We start from the raw sequence: 24,606 nt of genomic DNA on the forward strand, positions 1-24,606 counted from the left end.
TGGCAAGACTTGTCACATAAGACCCTTAAAACATCCTGGGCAACTATGTGGTTGCCAGATTTGTATCTACATTATCTAGCCTTCCAAATTTGGCCTGTTGTAAGGCGGTTTCTTTCCAGTAGCTCTGTATAGACACCAACCTGGCTTGAGACTGAAGAAAGTTTAGCTATGCTCTTTGCTTCCCTCTCTCTTCTTTTATATATTTTGAGAGGCTACCCATACCCTAAAGGAAAAAATCCAGTCTTTGTATCTGCATGAGGCATCCTGCAACACGTTAAGATGATTACAGCACCCGATCTTACTAATTCTCCTCTTGTACCACTATGGATTAAGGCCAACTCCACGCTTGAGACAATTTGGATAGAAAAAGGATTAATAAAAATTAATGATACAATACAAGATGATAGACTGTCCTCCTTAGATTACGTATGTAACAAATATCAGCTACCACTGTCTCACAGTTCCTTCTTTCAGCAGCTATGCTCAAGGATTCATGCAAGGATAGGGGACAACTAGTCTGTTTCAACTCTCTCACTTCTAGAAGAACATGTTAAGAAACATGGAAACAAAACCTTGTAGGAATTATTTATAGGTGGCTTAATGTTTGCATTACCCTCTCAATCTCAGTCTTGAAAAAAGAACAGGGAAAAGAATTCAGCCTTATCATCAGAACAGAAACTTGAGAGGATATCTGGTTTAATGTGAAAGATACTTCAAGTTCTTTAATATCTTTTTCTGGAAGAATTGCAAGGATAAACAGTACTATTGGACTCCAGAATGTTTGTTTAAGGCTTGATTGGTAACACACAGTTAATGCTGGAGATGCAAACGGCCATATGACAACCTTTCACATGTCTGTCAAAAATGGACGTGTTCTGGAATGCCATGGTCAGTGCTCTCTCAATAACTTTTAAGTGTTGCTATCTTTCTTTCTACAAGCTTATATATTTTAGGGATGCTAGAGGAGTTGGTATTACCAGTTAACATTAAGAAATGGATGCAGTAACTATTTTAGAGGACAAAAGAGATCATTTTAGAAAATGTAAATCTGCAATTCCTCCCTCACACATACAGATTGGCTTAGTGAGGTCTCTACTAGTCCATTAATGGAAAAAAGACTCTGTTTAATAGAAACTATGGAAAAAATATGAGCATGTCTGGTCTCACTATTGCATACTTTTGCAGTTTAGTATATATTAGTCCCCAATACTCATAGGTTATGTTCTCACTTATTTGTCTATTTAGTCACTTTAATAATTGATGCCCTGCATGACCTCTTTGGGTTCAGGTTTGTTTGTTTTTGTTTTGCTCTCCAGGTTTTGCAAACAATGGACACTGTATTTTGTTATTTATATGCTATTTCCATCATGTGCACGTATGTATATGTGATTTGTTTCATTGTGTGTTTAAATTCTATATAAAGTTAAAATATTAGCCATTTGAAAGCAAAAGCTCCTATTTTCTGTTTATAAAAAAGAGGACGTGTGTGATGACTGTTATTATGGTGGGTTAAACTTTCAAGAGCCATGTCTTATGATTTAGCTTTTCTTATCTCAATAATATTAACGAGAGTTGTAAAGCTAAATCTCCCATTGCTGGGACATCTATGACTAATATGTCCAGTATGGTCAATCTCCTCTGGCAAAGTCAAGTATCATTTGTCAGATCTCATATCTATTTATTGAGTCAGAAATTTTTTTCAGTGCGGGCCAAATCCTTTTCATTTTAACCTCAATATAGCCTCAATGAAACCTACTATTTGCCTGAGAAAGGTAAGCCAGATTTAGGCCCCCCATCATTCTCTCTCTAATTAACTACTCTTCAAATTCCTGGGAGACTATTAGTTTTGTCGGATTTAAAAAAAAAAATGCTCAGCCACAAAGATATTCCAAGAACAGTGACTAACCTGTAAGGCCACATGTTTGAGAACACTCAGACCATGGAGACCAGTCAGAAAGCTGACAGTTCACAGGACATTCCACCACACAGGAGGTATTCATCTGCCACGTCTTCTCCAAGCCAAGCTAAAAGAGGAGACAATTGTCAGCATGTGACGTGTGGTCTGTCCCACTAGTCTAGCCTGTACTACTGAGAACAGGGTGAATTTGAACTAATCACATTGGATTAAATATTTAATAATTATTAAAGAGAAAGAAAAATTCAGAATATATTGGCCTCACTGGGGCCCCAATTCAGAAGAGCACTTAAGCTTGTGCTTAACTCCCAAGTAAATGCTTAGATCCCATATTCTCCAGGGGGATTTAAGCAAGTGCTTAAACACACTTCAAAAACAGGGACGATTTCCTGAATCAGGGCCCAAAGATGGCGGAATACAGCTCTGAAATTTTAATTAATAGATTTGCCAAAATTAAAAGAATAAGGAAGCAGTATTATGGAGCTACTAGATAGATAGACAGAATATAGGGGATAGTACACATCCTACAAAGCTCCAACATTAGTGAAAGGGACAGGTCCAGCATAGGGAGCAGATGTGGAATCTGATAGGAAATTGTATGAATATCAAACAGGTCTGCAACTTCCAGTTGTGACAAGGTCTTTCCTTTATTGGCACTATGCAGTGGACTGAATTTTATCTATGGCTTTCAGGTCCAGATCCACAAAGATATTTAGGAACCTAACTTTCATTTAAATCAATGGAAGTTAAGAGGCTAAATACCTTTGAGGATCTGGGCCTTGGTGACCAGAAGGCTGCAGATAGGGATCTATCCATCTGAAGCTATATGATTAAAAAACATACAGAATCTCTTTCCAAGATACCTAGACAATGTTAAAACACATTAGAATAATGACTGCAAAGGACAAGAACATAAACCCACTAATTAGACTTTAAATGGAAATAAAAACACTCTTTCCCACTCAAATCTAGCATGGACCAGCATTTAGGCCCATTCATGAGCACTCTATAAATATACGGCACATACGATAGCTTTCTGACCCTGACATACTGGCAGGATTAGACTTACATGTGTGGTGTCATTTACTGAGACAAATGAGGTAGGAGACCTTTGTTCTGTTTTATGGATCAACCAATGCATTCCTAGTTTTTCTCTGTTGTACAGTGTAACCTTGATTATTCGAAGCTGTCAGGGGACACCTGAAACCCTTTTGATAATCAAGGGTTGGATAATCAGGAAACCAGGCAAGCTTTGAAGTCTGCTCTCAGGGTCAGCTCTTCTGAGCACAGATTTCAAAGCCCACTCCATGCTGATTCCATGCAATTACAGAGAACTGGCTGGCTTCCCTAAGGCTGGCCTGCTCAGCAGGACTTCAGCAGCTGGAGAAAGAGAAGTCCCGGAGGGAAGCAAAGGGTGAACAGGAGAGAGGCACAGCCCAGATTACAGAGTGCTGACTGGCTTCCTCACACCTGGTATGCTGAAATGCTGCAGACCCAGATTTGGGGAAGCCAAATAGATCACTTTAATCAGGACTCCAACTCTCTCTCATTTATCCATTGTTCCTCTCTCTTTTCTCTGGTATAAGAAGTCCCTCTGAGCTTCCTGGCCTTGGAAACCATGGCTGACTAAGCATTTGGAAAAATATATAAACTTCCCTGATCTGGAAATTGAAATGGACACGGCTTTGTGTTGGATAACAGGTGGTTTCTGATTAGTGATTTTCAAATACTGAAGTTGTACTGAACATGTAAAAGTTAAGCATTCTGTATTCTTGGCTGTACCTGGCAGGGGGCAGCAGCCTGCCAGACAAACTTCCTCTGCGAACTCTGTTACTTTGTGTCCATAGACACACACCTGAATGTCTGCAAGTACATCTGTAACTCTAGAAGAGATCTTTGTCTACTCTCAGCTGGCGATTTATCATCTGAGGCTGACCAACAGAGTGTATACTAATCAGGGCCAGCTCCACGGTTTTTGCCACCCCAAGCGTCTAGGGGGAGGGAGCCACGATCGTGATTGGCAGCACTTAGGCGGCAGCTTCACTGCACTTTCTTCTTCAGCACTTCGGCGGCAGGTCCTTCCCTCTGAGAGGGAACGAGGGACCCTCCGCTGAATTTCTGCCAAAGAGCCGGACATGCTGCCCCCTTCCATAGGCTACCCCAAGCACCTGCTTGCTGCGTTGGTGCCTGGAACCGGCCCTGGTACTATTAAAGTAGTGAAGCTTGCTGTACGATACAGACAAAGCTCGTTTTCAAATTCTTCTGATTTGTAAATGCAAGTAAATGAATAACAATAAATTCACAGGTATTTGCAGGGGGTCAGGTGGGGGCAGCATCCTGAATTAGGTGATTTGAATTTTAAAGAGCCCAAGTAAAAGGCAGGAAGAGTGCTGTGATGTGCTAATTTTACAAAAGGCAGCAACCAAGTGATCCCCTATTAATGTTCCCTGAGAGTTTACACAGAAATATATTATTTGGAAAAGAAGCTCTGGAAATTGATTTATCCTGGCAGTAATCAGGATGATTGGATAACTTCTTTAGCCGATTGACTGAAACTAATGTCAAATCATATAGACTGCATCAGGACAGTAACCACTGGTATAGCATCAGGATGGAATTTTAGAATTTTACTGGGCTTAAGCTTGCATCTGGATATAATGATGATAACTCTGCAGAGTGTAAGGTACAGTTTTATTGTTCTCTTGGATAATGTAATGTAGTTATAACATTTTGGCTGATGATATCGCTACTTATTAAGAATTCAGATTAGGGGTGGCTATTCTGATCTCTGTTCTCTGCATCTACCTTAAGTAAAAACAATGACAGTTACCAATTTTGATGTATCTGTAAATAAACGTAGAATGAGTTTTGTATAACTAATCAATCTGTAATATTATTTAGACACAGAAGTCTGTCTGTTTGTAATGCACCACCACACCGCACATACGTAAAAGGAATGAGATTAAAAAGGGTTTACTACAATGCACATACTACATATAAAAATATAAAGAGAATACTTTTAGTCAGATTAGCAAAAAGTGCATAGCACATAAAAAAGTTTGTCATGTATTAAATCCAACTTCTTCTGATGACTTGGAAGTTCAGAGTTCACTTTCACTCCCCAGAATGAAAGGTGTTTTAAGATTCCAAGACCCTGGCTTTTTTGCTAATCAGGTAAACAGGTCTTACTTTACAGTTATCGGATTAGTCTCTGACCTTGCTGTGTCACTTCTTACATCCATAAAATGTTAACAAATAGAAAGGCTTGAACGGTAAGACTGTTAGTGGATCAAGGCTTTGTATCTGCAGACTACATGAATACTCTCTGTGGTCTTGAATTAAAAACCTAGTGGATCATTGTATGCTGTCCCCCCAAAGTAGGACTATATTGCTGCAGTCACTGGTAAATGGTGATGTTGCTGCCAGGACTTCTGGCTGGCTAGCCCCTCAAGGCCAGAAGTTTTTGAAATGGTTGGTCCGCTGCCTCCATTGTCCTCACTGTCTAACCAGCCAAATACCCACTCCTTAATTAGGGAAAAGCTGCTCAAGGCTTCTGCAATGAGATCTCCATTTACAAAGTAACAATAATTTGCCCTGTATACTGCCCAAATTCACAGTTTGTAGAGACATAATAAATGATTAATATATATGGGATGAACTACTGCAGCTTTACAGAGAAAAAACCTATCGTTACTTATTGTTTCATGAAAAGACATTCATTCTGTTGACATGTCCACGTGTACAGACCATAACTTAAACAATGTCTCATTATATAATACTCAAGATGGTAATCTCCTAAAAATAGCTTGAGCATGAAATTCTGTCTTTTAATGCACAAGACAGCTCCCATTAACTTCAGTGGCATTTGCTGGCAGGGATCCAAGGGCTGATTTTTTGCCCTGAGACTTTAGAAATGTAAATGGTCATATTAATAGGCCTGATCATACTCTCAAGATCCATGTGTAGAGGAAAACTTGTGTGCTCAGAAGAGAGGACATGTTAGTGCAGCATCCTTTGCTCAGAACATGTGGGTTCAGGATTCCACATGGGTATTGAGTGAGTTGAGAAAGGAGTGGGTAGAACAGGAGGGAGACAAATAGCACCAGCTTGACAGAATTTCTCTCAAATATAACACTGCCCAGTAGGTGTTATCTTTTCATAGGTCCCTCCATCACTGGCAACCTTCCCTTCCTTAAAGAAGAGTCCTGAGAAGCAGCTGCCAGCAAGGGAAGTCCATTGGAGAGTGGGGTAGGGATGCTGATCAAATTGAGCTATTGTGGAGGGCACATGGTCTCTGTGCACGTGATTCCAGTCTCCTGCTTTCCAGGTGATTTAATGTCTGTTCTGTTAGGGGGTAGAGGCAATCTCAGCCAGTTTCCATTGGCACAACTAGGGAGACTTCTCTGTAATGCAAACTTTGGTGTACTCTTCTCCATAGTCCTTCATGGTATAATCTGCACAGCATCAATCATTAATAGATACAGTCTCCTTTAACAGACCCATGACATGACCAAAGCAATAGTATTATCTGCCTTGAGCAGTCATTTAAAAACAGATTCATAAAACAGTTACATAAAATTAAGGTGATCCATCTGCTGAATATTACTCCCACTGAACATGCTTATGTAAGAAGCTCCACTTCCCTGTTAATGCAGCAAATTTTTCACACAGCTTGGATGTTTCTCATCTTACACAGCTCGGTACAAGAAGCTAGCACTCAGCCTGGCTGCAGAATGGCACATGACACACGTTTAGCAACACACTGAATAAATGATTGATATCGGCAGCTGTTCAAGGTACTACACAGAAATCACATCAAATTGGAATGATTTGCATTCTGATTAAGATCTATTACCTTTATTCACCATGATTGATTATTGTTCCCAAATCATTTCCTTCAGCATATAATAATCAGCACCCTTTTGTGGGTGCACACATAAGCTACCAGAGGAAATTTTATGAAGAAATCACAGGTGATGACACAGCCTCATTTCAAAGGGTACTTAACAGTTCATGAATAATGTTGAGAAACATCTGTCAGCGATAGGTTACGTGCAGCGCAGGTCAGTTAGCTCAGCATGAATTAAAGCTTTTAGGAAGAGTTTTCTTACAAAAGAAAAAGATCCCCCCCCCACTCACCACTTCACAATACTTCAGGTCAACTGATTTGCCATCACTGCGAACACAATCTAGCATTCTTGTTTTGATGCCATTACCACAGACTGCTTTCTCGCTGAGCTGACATGTACTCCAGTCTGGAAATAAGGAAGACCATCAGGACAGGATGCTAATGAAACTGATTTCTGATGAAGCTTTGATTACTTGAATAATACATTTAATTCAAACGGCCTAAAAATAACCCTAAGAATCAATTTTTACACATTCAAAAGCTCATGAAACCCATTAGCTAGACATATTGGAAATAACCATATTTCTGAAAAGTCAAATATTGTGTTTATCTGGATTTCTGGGGGCAAGTCTCTCTCTCTCTCTCTCTCTCACACACACACACTTTGATGATTCAGAGAAAATGCCAGACTATCGAAGTCATATGATTCTCAAATTACACAGTTTCTCAAGAGCATTTTCTCTGAATCATCAAAGTGTTTCACTCTATTTTCACTAACACTGTACAGATCACATTAGATAACACAAGAAAGCAGAAAGACCTATATTTTGAGTACAATGGATGCCTGTTAAAGGCATTTTATTTCTTCGTACACACAACCCCCCTTCACTATTAACCCCATTTCAATACAAAAGGAGAGGGCCTAACTAACAAAAGAAACATCTTGGATATGGTGGCAGACAGGGGGTTATAGTTAGTTGCAGGGAGGGGTAGAGGCTTCTGCAAGGCCATAACTTAAACTCTAGGAGGAAGCAGGTGTAGCGTAGCCAACCCAACTCTTCTTTACTACCTGCTGATAGCAACTTTAGCAAGACTGAGTGAAAGGGGTACCTCTAGCGTACTTCTCTTGGATCAGAAATAAAGGACCATGAGCCCTGGTTTAAAACCAAGTGCTAATTGGGCAAACTTAACTCACACATTAATTTTTAGTTGTATGTAGAACTAAATTGTGAAAATAGGTTGAGTTCTTATATTTTTTATAGCCTGTTATTAGATTGTAAGAACACTAATACCTGTCACATTGTAATCATAGTGGTAACAGTTTTTGTTCAGACTGCAAGGTTCTGTCTCAGTGGAGGCAGGACAAGCCTTTCCTTCATCTGGTTGTCTTAGGTGCTCCGCTGACCTTTCACGTACATTACTTCCATTGCAGGGCTTGAAAAGGAAAACAGAAACAATTGTTTTTGATATATTCAGTCACTTTACCTACAAACATAACAGCCTTGTAAGCATCCTTTTTACAAAATGCTGATGTAAAACGATGACATTGTACTTTGCCTAGAAGGGACTCTTTCCTTGTTACTTTATGGGAGGATTTAGTCTGCTATTTTATCTTGGTAATAATACCTAGGAATTAATAATACCTAACTACCTTGGTAATGCCTTAATAATTCCCTATCTAGTTCACATTTTATTGATACTGCCTTAAAGCAACTGAGCATCTGAACTTCCAGATTATGAGCTGACTCTCTAAAATCTGCAGTGCACCTACTCAGATGCTGAGGAAAAAACCCTATTTCCCCAAGCTTCTGAAATTTAGAACCCCATTTTTAGTCTCACTGGTTTTACTTTCTCACCTGAGGCTCCAGACAGCCAAAAAACACAGGGCCGATGGAGTAAGCTATATTTAATTTCATCTAAGTCTTTTACCTGCTCTTTACAGACGATAATACTCTCACTAAAGAACACCCAGGAAAAGTCTACACTATAAAATTACATTGGCATAACTACGTCACTCAAGGGTGTGTAAACTCCACATCTCTGAGCGACATAATTATAATGGTATTTTATAATTATAATGATCTAACCCATTGTGCAGACAGCACTACGTCGATGGAGGGCTTCTCCCATTGACATAGCTGTTAACATGTTTCTTACCAAGGAACATCTAGACCACTGGCCCCATTCAGACATAACACAGTCTTCAGGGCATGGCAATGTGCATCTTCTAGCACCAAGAGGCATCTCTTCAGGGTCACACAGGTAGTCCTCAACAGTGTCAGAAGGACCATCCACTGTGTTTTGCATGCATCTGGGAAAATATAAGGCTATACTTAAAACATATTTGCCATGGATTTCCTACAATAAGTACATCCACTACATTAACATAACATGACATTTTATCAGTTTGACCACAAGCAATATACAAACAGAAAAAACTAGAACATTTTTGATGTAACCCAAATAATGAACTATAAAATAACAATGAGAATTTGAAAAAGTCAAAATATCCCCCGGTTTTTTCTGCTGCAGACAGCAGTGCAGTATATCGGCTGAAGCTCAGGGCTAGGGGTGAGAAGCTCCTGAGTTCTAATCTTGCACAGCCACTGCCTTGCTGAGTGAATGTGCACAGATTCTCTGGATCATTTTACCCATCAGTAAACTGGAAGTGCACAACTTCTTAATTCTGTTAATACTTATAAATCTCCTTCAAAATTCTAAGCCGTTTGGAATTGTTTCTTCAGTTACATGCCTCTTTTTTTACTGATCTCTTCAAAGCCTTTTGCTTTGCTTACATTAGCATCCAGAGTCCCCTATCAAGATGGGAGCTGAACTCTTCTTGATGCTTTACATCCAATATGGAACACAATCCTTGTTCCAAAGAATTTTCAATCTAAATAGGTCTACTCTTCCCAGCCCTCACAGCTCCTGCCAGAATAGGGGGCATGGCAAGGGTCAATTAACATAGCCTGGAGTTGAGTCACAACACAGTAGGGGAAGAGTCCATATGACCATTAAACCAGGGCTGGCCTTACCATGAGGCAAACCAAGGTAGCCGTGTCAGGGCTAGCCAGACTGTGGGGTGGGCAGGGAAGGGGAGGGCGGAAGATGCCACTAGAACCCAAAGTGTAGAAAATTGTGTCTGCTGCTGGTGCATATGTATTCTCTCTGCTCTAGATGCACAGAGATGGTGGAGTGCTGTGCTGGAGGAAGGAGGGCACAAGAGACATAACAGGCAGGCAGGAGAAAAAGTAAGGGGGAATAACAGAAAGCAGCAGGAGCTGCAGGGAGAGAGAGGAGGAGGAGCCTCTTAGGTACCTCTCTAGCACCCCCAGGAGACTGGACTGATTAACACCAGCTTCTCAGGAACCTTCCTGTTTCCTGCTGCTTCCCTGAACCCACTTGAGGAGAACAGACAGTCAACTGAAGTAGTGAAAGCCAGTTAGGCCCTTAAGACGCTGATATCTTCCCTCACTCAGCCCTGCTACCAGCCTGCTTATTTGTCCCCTTCAATTCAGTGTTGAGAGCCACTATAGCTGGCACAGAACAGCAGTCATGAGTGAAAGAAGAAAACGCCCCTCTGGGGCAGCATTCAGAAAAAGAAAGCAAGCAAAGGAAGCTTTTCTATCTAAGCAGGAAGACACTCTCCTGAGATACATAGATACAAATACTCATGGTGAGCCTTCCGGCCCCAGTGAGGATGTGAGTGGTGAAGAAATGCCTGATCTTCCAGTTAGTCAGAGTGCAGGTCATGTGGCAGCTAGTGCAGCAGCCATATCTCCATCTCAAATGGATGTAACCATGCACATTCCTGAAGAAAAGTGTAGATCAGAGAAGCATGTGGTGGAGGCACAGGAAACAGCTGCTGCTGAGTTTAGTTCCTTAAGTCTAGATGCTATAGGACTGTGGGCCCACTTGAGCAGCAGCCTGGGGGACTTCCTTGTACGCATGGGCCAAAGCAAGTGAAAAACTTCATGTTCCCCAAAGACAATAAAAATAGAGGTTTCCATGCAACACATTACTGGCGTGAAATCCCCAATGGTGACAAAGTGGAGAGGTCATGGCTTATGTACTTAAAAACCCAGAATGCTGCAAACTGTTTTTGTTGCAAATTCTTCCAGTCTAATGTTCCAGCCTGTCATAACTCTCCTACTCAGATCTGAACCTTAGAGTTCAGAACATGAGAAGCTAGCATGAAACCTCCAAACTTAATTACCAGCTTGGATCTGATATCGCTGCCACCAGCCAGAATTCAAGTGTCTGGCTCACTCTGGTCTCCCCAAAACCTTCCCTGGGGAACCCAAGACTCAGATGCCCTGAGTCTCACCACAAAGGGAAATAACTCACTTCCCTTCCCCCTCTTTAGCTCCTCCCAGATTTCCCCGCCCTGGGTACTCTAGGATATTCCCTGCTTCAAGTCCTTGAAACACAAGTACCGAGAGATCAATCTGCATACCTTTTGGCTGAGGGGAGAGAGAAAGTCAGGCTTAGTAAATCTAACACAAAGAGATTCTCTCTTCCCCCCTGTCTTCTTCCTCCCACCAATTCCCTGGTGAGCTGCAGACTCAATCCCCTTGAGCCTCCACTAAAAAAAAAATCCACAGGTCTTAAAAAGAAAGCTTTATACAAAAAGAAAGGAAAAGACATAAAAATGGTCTCTGTATCAAGGTGACAATATACAGGGTCAATTGCTTAAAAGAAAAAATGAATAAACAGCCTTATCCAAAAAGAATACAATTTAACACATTCCAGCAACTACACACATGTAAATACAAAAAAAACCAATATAAACCTATTGTCTTACTATCCTTGTACTTACAACTTGGAAACAGAAGATTAGAAAGCCAGGAGACAGAAAGTTCACTCTCAGAGCCGAGAGGGTCACCGAACCAAGACAAAGAACAAAGAACTCGCACCCAAACTTCCCTCCACCCAGATCTGAAAAAGTCTTGTTTCCTGATTGGTCCTCTGGTCAGGTGTTTGGTTCCCTTTGTTAACCCTTTACAGGTAAGAGAACATTAACCCTTAGCTATCTGTTTATGACACAGCCACATTTGGGTTCTACAGGAACAAAGGACTGGAAAAATCTGGCTAGAAATCTGGCATGCCACGAGAAGGCAGCAAATCACCAAAGAGCATTCCATAGGTGGAAAGAGCCTGAGATGAGACTAAAGTTAAAGGCCATCACAGATGATCAGTGTCAAGAAAAGATTGCATTACAGTCTCTCTACTGGCAAAGTGTTCTGAAAAGGCTCATTGCCATTGTGAGAATGCTTGCTACCCAAACCTAGCTCTATGTGGCACTTCAGATCAGCTGTATGTGCCAAACAATGGAAACTTCCTTAAAATTGTGGAGCTGAGAGCTGAGTTTGATGCTGTACTCCAGGAACATCTAAAAAGAGTCACCACCCAAGAAATGTACACACACCACTACCTTGGAAAAACAATCAAAATGAGATCAGACAGTTACTGGCAACAAAAGTCAAATAGAAGATTGTGGCAGATCTAAAGTCAGCAAGATATTTATCTGTTATTCTGGATTGCACACCTGACATCATCCATATGGAACAAATGACTTTAATTGTGCATTTTGTAACAACAGAACCTAGTGAAAATGTCCCTGCAATGGTGACTGTCAGAGTTTTTTCTAGAATTTCTTGACATTGATGATACTACAGGAGCTGGTATGACAAATTTGCTTCCTAAAAAGCTGGACAATATAGGAATTGCGATAGCTGACATGAGAGGTCAGGTCTACGATAATGGTGCCAACATGAGAGGAAAGAACAGAGGAGTACAGACATGGATCTGAGAGTTAAACCCTCAAGCTTTTTTTGACCCATGCAGTTCTCATTCATTGAACTTCCTGGTGTGATGCAATGTCAGCTTCTAGTGAGACTGCTGAATTTTTTAACGAAATTCAAAGCATCTATGTATTTTTCTCTGCATCAACTCATCAACGGCAGATTTTGAAGCAACATCTGGGAACATCCTCTCTGACACTGAAACTGCTGAATGCCACACAATGAGAAAGTCAAGTGGAGGTGATAAAGCCTATCAAACACCAAATGAGGAAGATAGATGATGCCATAGTTGCCATTATGGGGGATAATGCTATGACAGGAACTGTTTGTGGGAGAACAGTGGCAGAGGGAAATGGAATCACCAGAAACATATATAACTTCAAATTTCTGTGTGGCTTAGTGTTGTGGCATGACATATTCTTTGAAATAAATGTTGTAAGCAAGAGACTCCACGGTGTTGACCTTGATATATCTGGAACAATGGAACAACTGGACAAAGCAAAGTCATACCTACAGTTTTACCGGTCAGATGAGGGATTCCAAACTGTTCTGAAGAGTGCACAGAAGTTGGCAGAGGAACTTCTCACTGAAGCTATTTTCCCACCCATTCAAGAACACAAGAGTCACCGAAGAAGACGACATTTTGATTGCGAGGCACAGGTTAATCCCATAAGAGACACCAAATAACAATTTAAAGTTGAATTCTTTAACCAGGTGCTAGATTGTGCAACACAGGCAGTTGGAGAACATTTCATGAAGCTCAAGGAACACAGCAGAATATTTGGGATGTTGTATGATATTCCAAAACTCCTCACTGTAGCTGAAGACGACCTACACCACCAATGCAGGGCACTAGAGACAGTGTTGACACATGATGACATGCGCGATATTGATGCGAGTGATTTAGGTGATGAACTGAAAGCCCTTTCAAGATACATTTCAGCAGGCTCAACTCCAAAGGCTGTTCTGGAATACAGGTGCACAAATAAGATGACCACCCTCTTTCCAAATGCTTTTTTTGCTCTGCGTATACTTTAACACTTCCTGTAACAGTTGCCAGTGGAGAACGCAGCTTCTCCAAGCTGAAGTTAATAACACATCTACGCTCCACAATGACACAGGAGATGCTGGTCGGCCTTGCAACCATCTCAATAGAGCATGAGCTGGCCCACACTATGGACCCTCAGGAAGCAGTTCAAATCTTTGCAACCAAGAAGGCATGGAAAGCACCACTTGGACTATTCAAACAGATAAAAATGACAGTGTTTACTATGCAGACAAGAAAGGTTACATTTGCTGTTCAGGTGTTTGAAAGTTAACTGTTACTTAAAATTTTTGAACAAGGCATTTTAAGTTGTTAGTTCTCCTTTATTGAGGTAGATAGCAGAGCAGTACCATGAGAAGAGTAGAACAGGAAGACGACAGAATTGAGACCTTTCAAAGTTTTGGCCCAAGCAAGAGAGGATGGGGGCATCATTTGAGCTCCCCGCCTCAGGTGCCTAAATGTTGTGGGCCAGCCCTGCATTAAACCTTCACTTTCATTGCAATATTTTAAAACTATACCATTTTATTACATTACCAAGTCCTATATGCCTGAAGATCTCATGCTGTCAGTCTGAAAACATTATTTTAAATGAACACAAGCAACAGAAATACTGTATCTTAAAAAATTTGGTGGAATTAGTTATCCAATGAGAGCTGGTATATGAACGGCAAAAAGGAAGGTAGTTTTTTTGTGTTCATCTCAAAGGGCTGAAATTCCTTTCTTTGGCATAAATAATATATCTTCTTCTCTAGCTTTGATGGTAGTGTCAAAAGCTGTGTACCTCTGGAGAGAGCCTAAAGCACCACCACCACATATTTCTTTTTTTTAAAAAAGAATAAACTCTTGGTGGGACTTCCAAAATCTATTTTGGTTGCTGTTATATTAGAGTAAATTATGCACACTTTAATATTTGTGATAAGTGAAAAGTAAAAATCTGACCTTCAAATAAATTGTTAAATTCAAAGTGTGCTTCTATTTTAAACATAATCTTGTCAAATCTAGCAATTGCTAGAGTACTTGTGGTACCTTAAAGAGAATCTTTGGCAATTAATATAGCTGGTCCTCAAATGGGTTCTGTAGACTGAATTCATTAACTCAAAATGAATTGATTAACTCAAAATATTTGATCAGAAATGAACTGCCAGGAGTAGCTCTGTGAATTATTTTTCAGGGGGAAAATATGCTAAAGTCATAATTGGGATTTAAAGTTCAACCATCTGACACTCATAGAAGCAGTATAATCATAAAATATGGTCAAAGTGAATAGTCTCAGTCCATTTCCTAGTAAACAAGTATGCACCACCACAACTGGACTCAACTGACAACCCTGTTAGTAAACTTGATGGAGAGGTCAGGGATTGAATGTTCATGGACACTGAACTACCCTTTTATCCTCAGAGATAGTCGCTCTGGATCAGTGTTCTAGTAAATTAAAGGGACAGTCCAGAGACTCTTGCACAGCATCATCCTGTGCTGAATGTGCTCTGTGCGCACAGGATTTCAGTCTCTGCACTGTAAATCTGGCATCTTTCACCAGAACTAAATGCAACTAAACAATTAAAAATATATCCTACTCCATGTGAATTTATAATGAAACTATCAAACTATTTAACTCCATAAGAATCATGCTGTAATCATGATACAGTCAACTGAGCAGAATTGTTCTCCCTCTGGAGGTGATTAGTTTCCAGACTCAGCAAGTGTCTGAATTTGTTGTCAGGAGTTTGTTCTACTGTAGTTTGTCAGAAATATTACAACCATGTTGGAAAACTGGCACTTCAAATCCAGTGTCCACACTGGCTGATTTAGCACACCTAGAGGACTGCTAGAGTGACAAAAAGGTGTTGAAAACCAGCACCAGATATAGGGCCAAATTCTCTTCTCTGATGCTGTGCCCATTTAATATGGAGCAGAGATTTTCACTCATTATTTTATGTTTAGAGCTTTCTAGACCAAAATATGTTCCAAATTTAAAATATGGTTAAGGACTTCCATAGCTTTTCTTTATCATTCCAAGAACTGTGGACACAGGATAGCTATTCCTACTGTTCTTTATTACACTGATATAGAGTTCTTTATTACTTATGTATAAAACTCAGAAATAGAAGGAGAATCACTAATGATAACATAAGACTCCCCACAGTACATTAATCTGTCTTTGGGCTAAGAAGCAAGTCTGAGGTACTGACCACCTCTGGTAAAGTTCTCTCAGGATTTTTAATTAACAGGGCTATTAACCACAAGCCCCAGTCAAATTCAAACTGGCGCAATTACATTCTGAATACCTGAATTCACTGTGTTTTCAGTCGGATGTGGCATCCTTCATCTTTTGCACCAAATTGTGCAGTATTGCTGTGCATTGTAAAATGGGTTGCCATGTTTCACCCCAGAGGTGGTTGCATTTGACTGATAAGTGAGAATTGATCTCTCTGTTAAATTTATAAAGAACTTGGGGATTATCTTGAAAGGCACTATATAAATGTAAGTTACAGTTTTATTTTTATAAAGTATAATTAATATTTTAAAAAATAAAAAACAGAAACAAAGGGCTAGATCCTGAACTGTGTAAACTGGTTTAGCGCCACTGAGTTCAATCTACACAGATTTACACCAGCTGAGGTTCTGGTCTAACATTCCTTAGACAAACTTTTGTGAAAATGCCTTTGTCAAAATACTCTTCTATAGAATTTTGCTTCTTTAATCCCGTCATAATTTAAAAGGTGAGGGTTTCTGGTTTTGTTTTTTAAGAGAAGGATTACATTCTGTTTACCTCACTTTCCTGGTTTGCACACCTTCTCCACAGTTCTCCTTTAAGTCAACATTGGTCACTTTGCAGACGCTCCAGGGTTCTGTAACCCATATGTACTGGCTGCAGTCGCTGTGGCATGGGACCACCTCATATACCTGGAATCCACACAGAGTGTAAGTTAGCTGCACACAGTATGCAATTATGACAAGTATGCAGGAGCTGTCATTCTGACATAGCAGCAACACAAACATTATTGCTATTTTGTAAAGATTACAAATATATTTAATCTGAATACATGTACAAGTAGGTTGTGAGACAGTTGCTGTTACAATAGACATAAAACACCTGACATCAAAGCAAGGAAATGAAAAGTTAAATCCCTAACAGTATAAACTCTCTTCTGCACCAGTATGCATGCACTTTACCATTACCACTAACACACTCAACAGCCTTAACTTTGCTCTAATAGGGAAGCCAGCCTGCTCCTCAGTCTTTCCTTTTATGCTCTACACTCCCCTACCTAATATTATTAGTTGTGGATGTTTGCTGTGTTTGGGGAGGGTGGATTCTAATGGTATCACTCCCTAAATTACACCAATGTATATCAGTGCATAATCTGGCCCCTCAACTTAAACTATTTTTAATTGCGAAGCCTTAAAGTTGTTATATCATGCTAAGATTAGAATGTTATATATAGACAGTCTGAGGTACATTAAAAATGGCATCCTATGTACCATCACATATATCTTTTTAAAGAACAATTACAGAAAAGGCCAAACAGTGCATACATTATTGAACTTGGTCAGGAAGCACATTATAAGGTTAGGTATCTATTTTAGAAACTCTTACCTGAGCCTGGAGCAGGTATTTGCCATGAACCCAAGGGAATAACCAAAGATAAATAGAAACACTAGTTAGTGAGTGAAACACAGATATTTGAATGGTGTACATTTAGTGCTTCATTGGTTAAAAACAATCTTCTGTGCTCTCTACCAAAGCCTCACCACGTAGGCCAGATAAGACATAGCTTTCCCTCTTGTATCTCTACTAACACATTCTGCAGGAAGTCAGCATTTAAGAGAAAAAAATTCGTTTGCACATCACCTTGATGGAGAACTAGTGCAAATATGCTCACCTCTTCCTCACACTGTTTATAACATGTGGTTAAACTATTTTATTCTCTGCCTACCATGGGTATCAATTCTTTACAGGCTGGGGAGTTCAATTTCTCCAAGACTGAAGAAATTTCTGAGTGGTTTTGGATGGAAAACTGTGTTTTATATATTATCAATATTGTACTGCCAGTTAGCGTGGGATGGGTAGAAAGGTGGAGAAAGTAACAAAGATCTCATCCTTCACACATTTTTAAAATTTTTTTAGTCTGTCCTAAGTTTGTGTCCAATATTTGAAACCAGTTGCCACTAAAAGTCTCTAGTTGTCTGATGTATCTGTTATCAGAAAGCTAAAGCCAACATTACTAGGCAATCTAAAGGAGAATCTCAATATGGCACTCTCTAGTTGTCAGCAATGCACTTGTCAGCCAAGACAGAGCCCATGCCTGCGTTCCAGGTGTTAGTGGAGTTCTCTCGACAATATTGGCATTTATGTGACTGTCACTGATAGCAAGCACTTAGAGCTCAACATAGTCATGGACTCCATGCCTGCCTAGGTAGAGAATCACTGAAGCCAAAGAAAAGGTAGACGTTATTTTCCCCAGGAAATTGGGATCTGCCTCTAGCAGAAACTCTCTGAAAGCCAGAGAGACAATTTTTCAGTGAATTGGACCCAGAATTATCACCTGAAAACCTTCACTATAGCAGTGCAGATCATTTGTTTTAACTATAGATGCTTAGGGAGAAGAGAATAAATCTTCAAAAGTTAATTTCAATAATTTCCTGCTCCACAGGTAATTTAAGATATTTGCTTATCCATATATCACACTTTTCTCCGTGAACGAATTTGCTGTGCATACATCTCTGCCAATATCAGAATGTCATAAATAAGGATATTCAAGGAAAATGAATAGTGACACACCTTTTAGCCCCAAATGAGATACTTTAACATGGAGAGAGTAGAAAAACAATTAATGGTTTTATTACATTTGCCCTTTAAATGGGACAGTTGCCATGTATGGATATATTTGCAAATAATTTAAATTAGAAAATAACATCATTTATTAATGAAAATAGGTTTAGATTAAGGGCCAGATTGTGATCAGTTCCTGCGTGGACGTGCCAGAGGGAAGAGGCAAGGAGCCCTTCCCCAACCTTGCAACATGGGTGTGGAGTCCAGGCCCCGCCTTTTGTAGTCACAACCCTGTGTGTGCCAGCTACTTGAAAGATTGGGTGTTGAGAGTCAGAATCTGGCATGGAGAACTGAGCATGTCGCATTCTCTCCAAGGATGGTGTAGCTATGGGTATGTTTTCTGGGAGACCACAGGGGAAATTCCTGCTGAACCATCTCCAACTGTAGCATGGTCCTCTGCACACTGGTAGGTACCAAGGGCAAAATCTAACCCTTACATTTTATATTACAAAATACTATTTACAAATGGCTATGCCTTTCATTCTGAAGTGTTGATATGATAATGTGCTAGTTTGCTCTGTTGATTTTCTTTGAGCTGCGGATCAGGTGTGGATTAAACAAATAGCCTTGGGCAGCTGTTTGGTCATCGTCACAGGATGGGTTTGTGGGATTTCCACACTTAAGGATTTACAGCGAAGTGTATTTAATATTAAGGAATACAAACGTTTAGTTTTATGGATGGCACAGCCTCTTCCCCATGTATTATCAGACTGCAATTTTATCTTTATTATAGTAATTTAATATTTGAATTTTTAGCAGCTATAAAGCTGCAGCAAATAAGATCCTAGGTTATATACCAGTAGAGGGCAGCATTGCTATATACAAAAATGAGTTCTCTATTACAAATATACCAACTTCTCCTCTGACATCCTGAAGATCTTATTATGAAATCTTGTGCCACATGAATATTACAAGCAGGAAGAGATTTTTTTCACGAACTTTTTCCTAATTTATTCCTATTATAATGTATTTTCTGTAATTTCAAACAGTTTTAATATGCTCCGCCAAACCAACACAGCCTTCATTGAAACTGGCATTTTGTGTTCCAGTGAACTATAAACATAGTTTATTAGCTATAGTTTAAACACTTTATAAACTAGAACTAATTATATACCCTTAAGTAGAAACATTAAATCAACACACCATTTCATTCTGTGTTGACAAAATGTCAATAAGATGGTATTAATAACGTGCACCTTCTTCGAATATGCATGGCCAGATTTTCCCCCCCTCTGGATATTTATAGAAATGAATATGGGGCCATTTAACATGCTATCCACAAATGCAAATTAAATCAAATGCGAGATGAATATAAATCAAATTTGAAGAGAGATATGAAAGCTGAAAAGGCAGGTTTTACTACTAAAAACTGCCCAACCAAACAACTTTACATGCAGCAGGTCTTACATGCCTAGCAAGGCCAGAACTTATTTTTAAAAACTTCTGTTGAAAGCCTCCTCCTTTGTGTCAGTGTTTTGTATCCAGACACCTATAGTTCCATGAAACCCTAGTGAGGCACTCCTAAGATCAGTTTGGCTGACTGCTGCCCTGGGAAGGATTCTAACACCCAGGCAGCTAAACATTCAAGTTTCAGTCTCAATCAATCTTTTTTGAAACAAGTGCACCTGGAAGGCCAAAAAGCATGTGGATGCCAATTTTGGCTATAGGATGCTAAGGAGGACACAAGCATTACACTGTGGATTCTCTGAATGTTTCTGGTGTTTTGTTTTGATTTTGTTTTGTTTGTTTTTTGTGGTGGTGATGGGGGAGGTGGTGAAAAGGAAGATGGGCCAACACAATGAATTCACTGATTGCATGGAGTATCTACAAGAAAAAAAGGCAGGACTGGAGGAGTGCCACCAGTCCCTTTAAAGGGTCTTTGGGGGGATTATTTTATTTTTTAGGCTCAGAATTATAACATTTATCAGTTTGACAAGGAGTTTGGGTCCCATGATATTTTTACAATGGAGAGCAATTTCCTCCTTAGTGAAGAAGTGGCAGTTTTTTTTTAATATTTAGCTCCAGGTATTAATATTATACCAAAATATCTGCCTCAATGCACAGCTCTCATGATGATGTATTCAAATAGAGGAGAAGGAGACTGAACAGAATGAATTGATGTTCTTCATGGGCTGCTTATTTTGCATGTACTTTATCTATAATGTATGGCAGCGTTTGAATTAAGGAGGGGAATTTCCTGTACTGTGTAGGTTCAACCTCCCTCTCTGAATAATGAGAACTTCATCTCTTTTTCTTAAACGTACTCCTGAAGAGCTGATCTTGCAAGGTGATGAGTGTCTGCAGTTGATGGTAATCAAGGCAGAATTGGGCCTTGCAAGTTTTGGCTTTGTAATACAGCATATTGCATGGACTTTTAAAAAAAAAATCCACAAGAGAAAAACTCTAACCCTAATTTTGCATATAAGGATTTTCTGTGCCAGTCCATATTACACAATTCAAACAGCATGTGAAGTACATAGAAGGGAAGGATTCTTCACTGACTTTATATATGTAATACAAATTGTCAACACAGAAATAAAGGAATATATCAGCAAAGAAAAGTAACCAGATTTACCTGATTGACATGATCCAGCTTGGGGCAGGGTCTTCCACCATTGTAGGGTTTTTCACGGAGCCATTTGGACCTAACCTTTACCCCACTTCCACAGGATTTACTACAGCGAGACCAGTTGGACCATTCACTGAGCTTGCAGTCTGAAGGACATGGAATAATGCAGGCTTCTTCAATGTAACCTGAGAGAATGGAAATGAAAGCAAAATCTCTTCAGCGTGTTGCTCTGCCACTTCTCTCTGGTGTCTCAGTCGAGTTTATTTCAAGCGTCCAAAGTCTGACTTGACAGAAGTGGGTGAATGCAGATATTTCTTTATCATTTGGGCTAAATTAAATTCTGCAGGAAATTGACACATGCCCCCACTGATTGTGTTAAAACAACAGTGAGCATCCTCAATATTATCTGATTAGAATTTGTTCTCACTAGATTTCCACAGTCTGACGTTCTAACAGCTGCTAGAGTGTAATTGATGTTGCGTTAGTGTCATGCTGCAGAAATGATGGATAGACAGATGTGTTAAAAAATCCTGCCACACAGATGAGTTACAAACCTTTACATAGTTGCATCAAGCAAGTCTGCTGTAGTTATATGTATGTTAACAGTCTAAAAAACTGGACCACAAGACTTAACTTGTGTCTTATCAGCTTGTCTTGGAACTAGTAAACTTAATACCTTATGACCTATTCAAAGCTAGAAAGAGAGAGTGGTCAGCCACATTACTGATTTGCAGATTAACAACCATAATACACAAAGTAATCACTCTGAAGGGGAATACAAATACTTAGTTTTGGTAACTCATGGATCCTGAGAAACTGGAAGGAGGGCATGTATATGTAACTAGGATACCATTCCTAAATCAATGTAACAACCGATAATGTATTTCTTCTAAAGCAGAATATGTTACACCTATACTATGTGTGTGGTTTATATTAACATTTACAGCAAGAACCATAAAAAGTTAGTACTCATCAGCCATAACCATTCCGCTACTGTAGAGATGTCCTAGATGTATATGGAATATCTCCTATTTTATATGTGTGTGTGTGTGTGTGTGTGTGTGTGTGTGGGTGTGGGTGTGGGTGGGTGGGTGTGAGTGTAGGTGTGGGTGTGTAAAAGTATCTCAGGTACCACATGTAATAACTTGGCAAATGTAGACTTTTTAATGAAAATTATTTTACATACAGTTGAAAAACCAACAAATTAATAAAATGATGAGATGCAGCTGGAAAATGAATCATTTATGTATTGTAAGTGACATAGTTATCATACCATTGGTAGAGCAGGCTGGTCATAGTTTTACATTTATTTTCTTTTAATTTCATTGAATGTCTCCTTATTTTTGTATTATTAGTGAGGACTTACCTTCGCTATACTATTCATTATTTTGTCTGCCTCTATATTATCTCCTTTTATTAACTGACTCGCTAAACAATCCCCAAGCTTTTTAATATCTTTTCATATAGAAGTTTTCCAGGTCTATAATAATTTTAATTCCTCCTCTCTGAACTCCTTTCTATGTTTGTTTTATCCTTTTGAGATAAGAGTGAGGCTTGAATGGCATTGGGTCATATTAGGTCAACAATTTGGCACCCCCCCCCTTTTTTTTTTTGAGGCTTCTATCTTTTTCTCCAAAATTTCAGCTTTCATTAAATGAAATATCTGTAGCCATTATGGTTCTGGGGAAACAAACAGTTTTTTCAACATTAACAGACACAGTGATGGCAGCCTGAATGTATAGAGAGCTTGAAATACTAACTCTAGGAGGTGTGGACTGTCTCATTCATCTCTAAAGGGGCTAACTCAGGTGACAAATGATAATTTAAATGTCAACACTTATCTATTTCACTGCTCATCGAACCACATAAGGAAGGAGAGGGACTTTCTTATGATGATGAAATGTGCAATACATTCATTTTAATACTACAATTGAATGGCACTTGGGATACACTTACTTTGTTTGCAGTTTGACCTATGAAGCCAAAATGGCAGAGGGGAACAGTGGAACCTATGGGACATTTAAGACCCACCAGAGCAGAAGGGGCTTGGCCTGTTCTGATGACTGGTGTTGGATCACCTCATCCTGCTTCTAGAGGATGCAGTGAGACACTATGTGCAGACCCAAGTAGACATCAATACATTGGTCACACTTAGGTCATGTTTTCAAGTTTTCTTACAACCATGACCAAAAAAACAAAACAACCTCCCCCCTCACAAAAAAAACCCTCTTAGATTCTGATGTCATGTCACATGATTCTGGGGGCCACGTGCTTTATTCCACCTCTGCCCCTGGATGCATCCAAACTCAGTGAGAGGGAGCCAAGCCTCAACAGCCAAGCAGAGCATGCTCATGATCACACTGTGAGCAACTGGACAATCTACTGTCAGTAACATTCATTTTAGCTTGTCTTGTAGGTAGAGCCGGGCTTGTGAGCAAAAAACCAACCAGACAACACACTACTTTTTTCCATTTCCAATTTGGGTCTGGATAAGAGTGACCAGAACTGCACACAATATTCCAAGCAACAGTATGCTATTTATCTACATAATTGCATTGTAATATTTTAGTATTAATTTCCCTCCCATTCCTTTTGCATCCTAGCAGTTTCTTTGCTTTTTTGTCCACCTCCGCATGCTCTGACGTTAGCAACTCTGTTTAAAAAATTGAACTCTGAGTGAATTGTCTTCTGCCGAGATCTTTTCTGAAGGCAACTAACACCAAACAATTATGTGCAATATAAAAATGCAGAAACGTTTGATACATTTTATTTCCAAATGTATTTGTAGACACTTTCCAGCAATGTATGTTAAGCACAAGGCGCAGTAGAAAAAAAAAACCTGTACAATTGGAATATGCACATTTTATCTGTACACTCAAATAAACTCTGAATTCTGGTTCTAGTTTTCTATAGCTTGCATCTGCTGGCTGGTTAAATATCTATACAGAGTATGTCTTGAATTTGATCTATGTAGAACTGTCGTTCAGAGAATGTATCATCTTTAAGATGTCAACTACTTCACAGAAATGAATTATGATCTTGTTTATTAAGTAACTTTTGACACTGAACTGATTGACTGACCAAATGATTCTTTATGAAAGGCACATTGTTTTAGACATATTTTTGAAAATCGTATGATATGCAGTGGTATAGCTTGCCATGCAGCAGAATGGGTGACATCGATTATGGATCACGTCTGACCTCAAAGCTCCATCCTACACTAAATGTTAAAGCATAAAATCAAATTGTTAATCTTCTACAGGATGCAATGAGCACTTTAAGATGCCAACTATCAGAGGGGTAGCTGTGTTAGTCTGGATCTGTAAAAGCAGCAAAGAATCCTGTGGCACCTTATAGACTAACAGACGTTTTGGAGCATGAGCTTTCATGGGTGAATACCCACTTTGTCGGATGCATGTAGCGGAAATTTCCAGGGGCAGGTATATATATGCAAGCAAGCTAAAGATAACAAGGTTAGTCCAATCAGGGAAGATGAGGCCCTGTTCTAGCAGTTGAGGTGTGAAAACCAAGGGAGGAGAAACTGGTTTTGTAGTTGGCAAGCCATTCACAGTCTTTGTTTAATCCTGCAC

At 39.5% G+C, this 24,606-nt stretch overlaps 1 protein-coding gene across 1 annotated transcript in view; it reads right to left on the bottom strand.

Annotated features, from left to right (window-relative positions):
* Window positions 1-24,606, bottom strand: part of THSD7A (thrombospondin type 1 domain containing 7A) — a 562,828-nt gene that overhangs the window by 58,962 nt on the left and 479,260 nt on the right. Inside the window, exons 16-22 of the mRNA XM_050938787.1 lie at window positions 21,023-21,201; window positions 17,212-17,217; window positions 16,384-16,517; window positions 8,922-9,075; window positions 8,057-8,198; window positions 7,055-7,170; window positions 1,907-2,024 (exon numbers count right to left, since the gene is read on the bottom strand). Coding sequence (XP_050794744.1) covers window positions 1,907-2,024; window positions 7,055-7,170; window positions 8,057-8,198; window positions 8,922-9,075; window positions 16,384-16,517; window positions 17,212-17,217; window positions 21,023-21,201 — 849 coding nt within the window. The remainder of the gene's footprint in view (window positions 1-1,906; window positions 2,025-7,054; window positions 7,171-8,056; window positions 8,199-8,921; window positions 9,076-16,383; window positions 16,518-17,211; window positions 17,218-21,022; window positions 21,202-24,606) is intronic.

The sequence above is a fragment of the Gopherus flavomarginatus genome, chromosome 2, assembly GCF_025201925.1.
Source record: "Gopherus flavomarginatus isolate rGopFla2 chromosome 2, rGopFla2.mat.asm, whole genome shotgun sequence".
NCBI classification, from domain to species: Eukaryota; Metazoa; Chordata; order Testudines; family Testudinidae; genus Gopherus; species Gopherus flavomarginatus.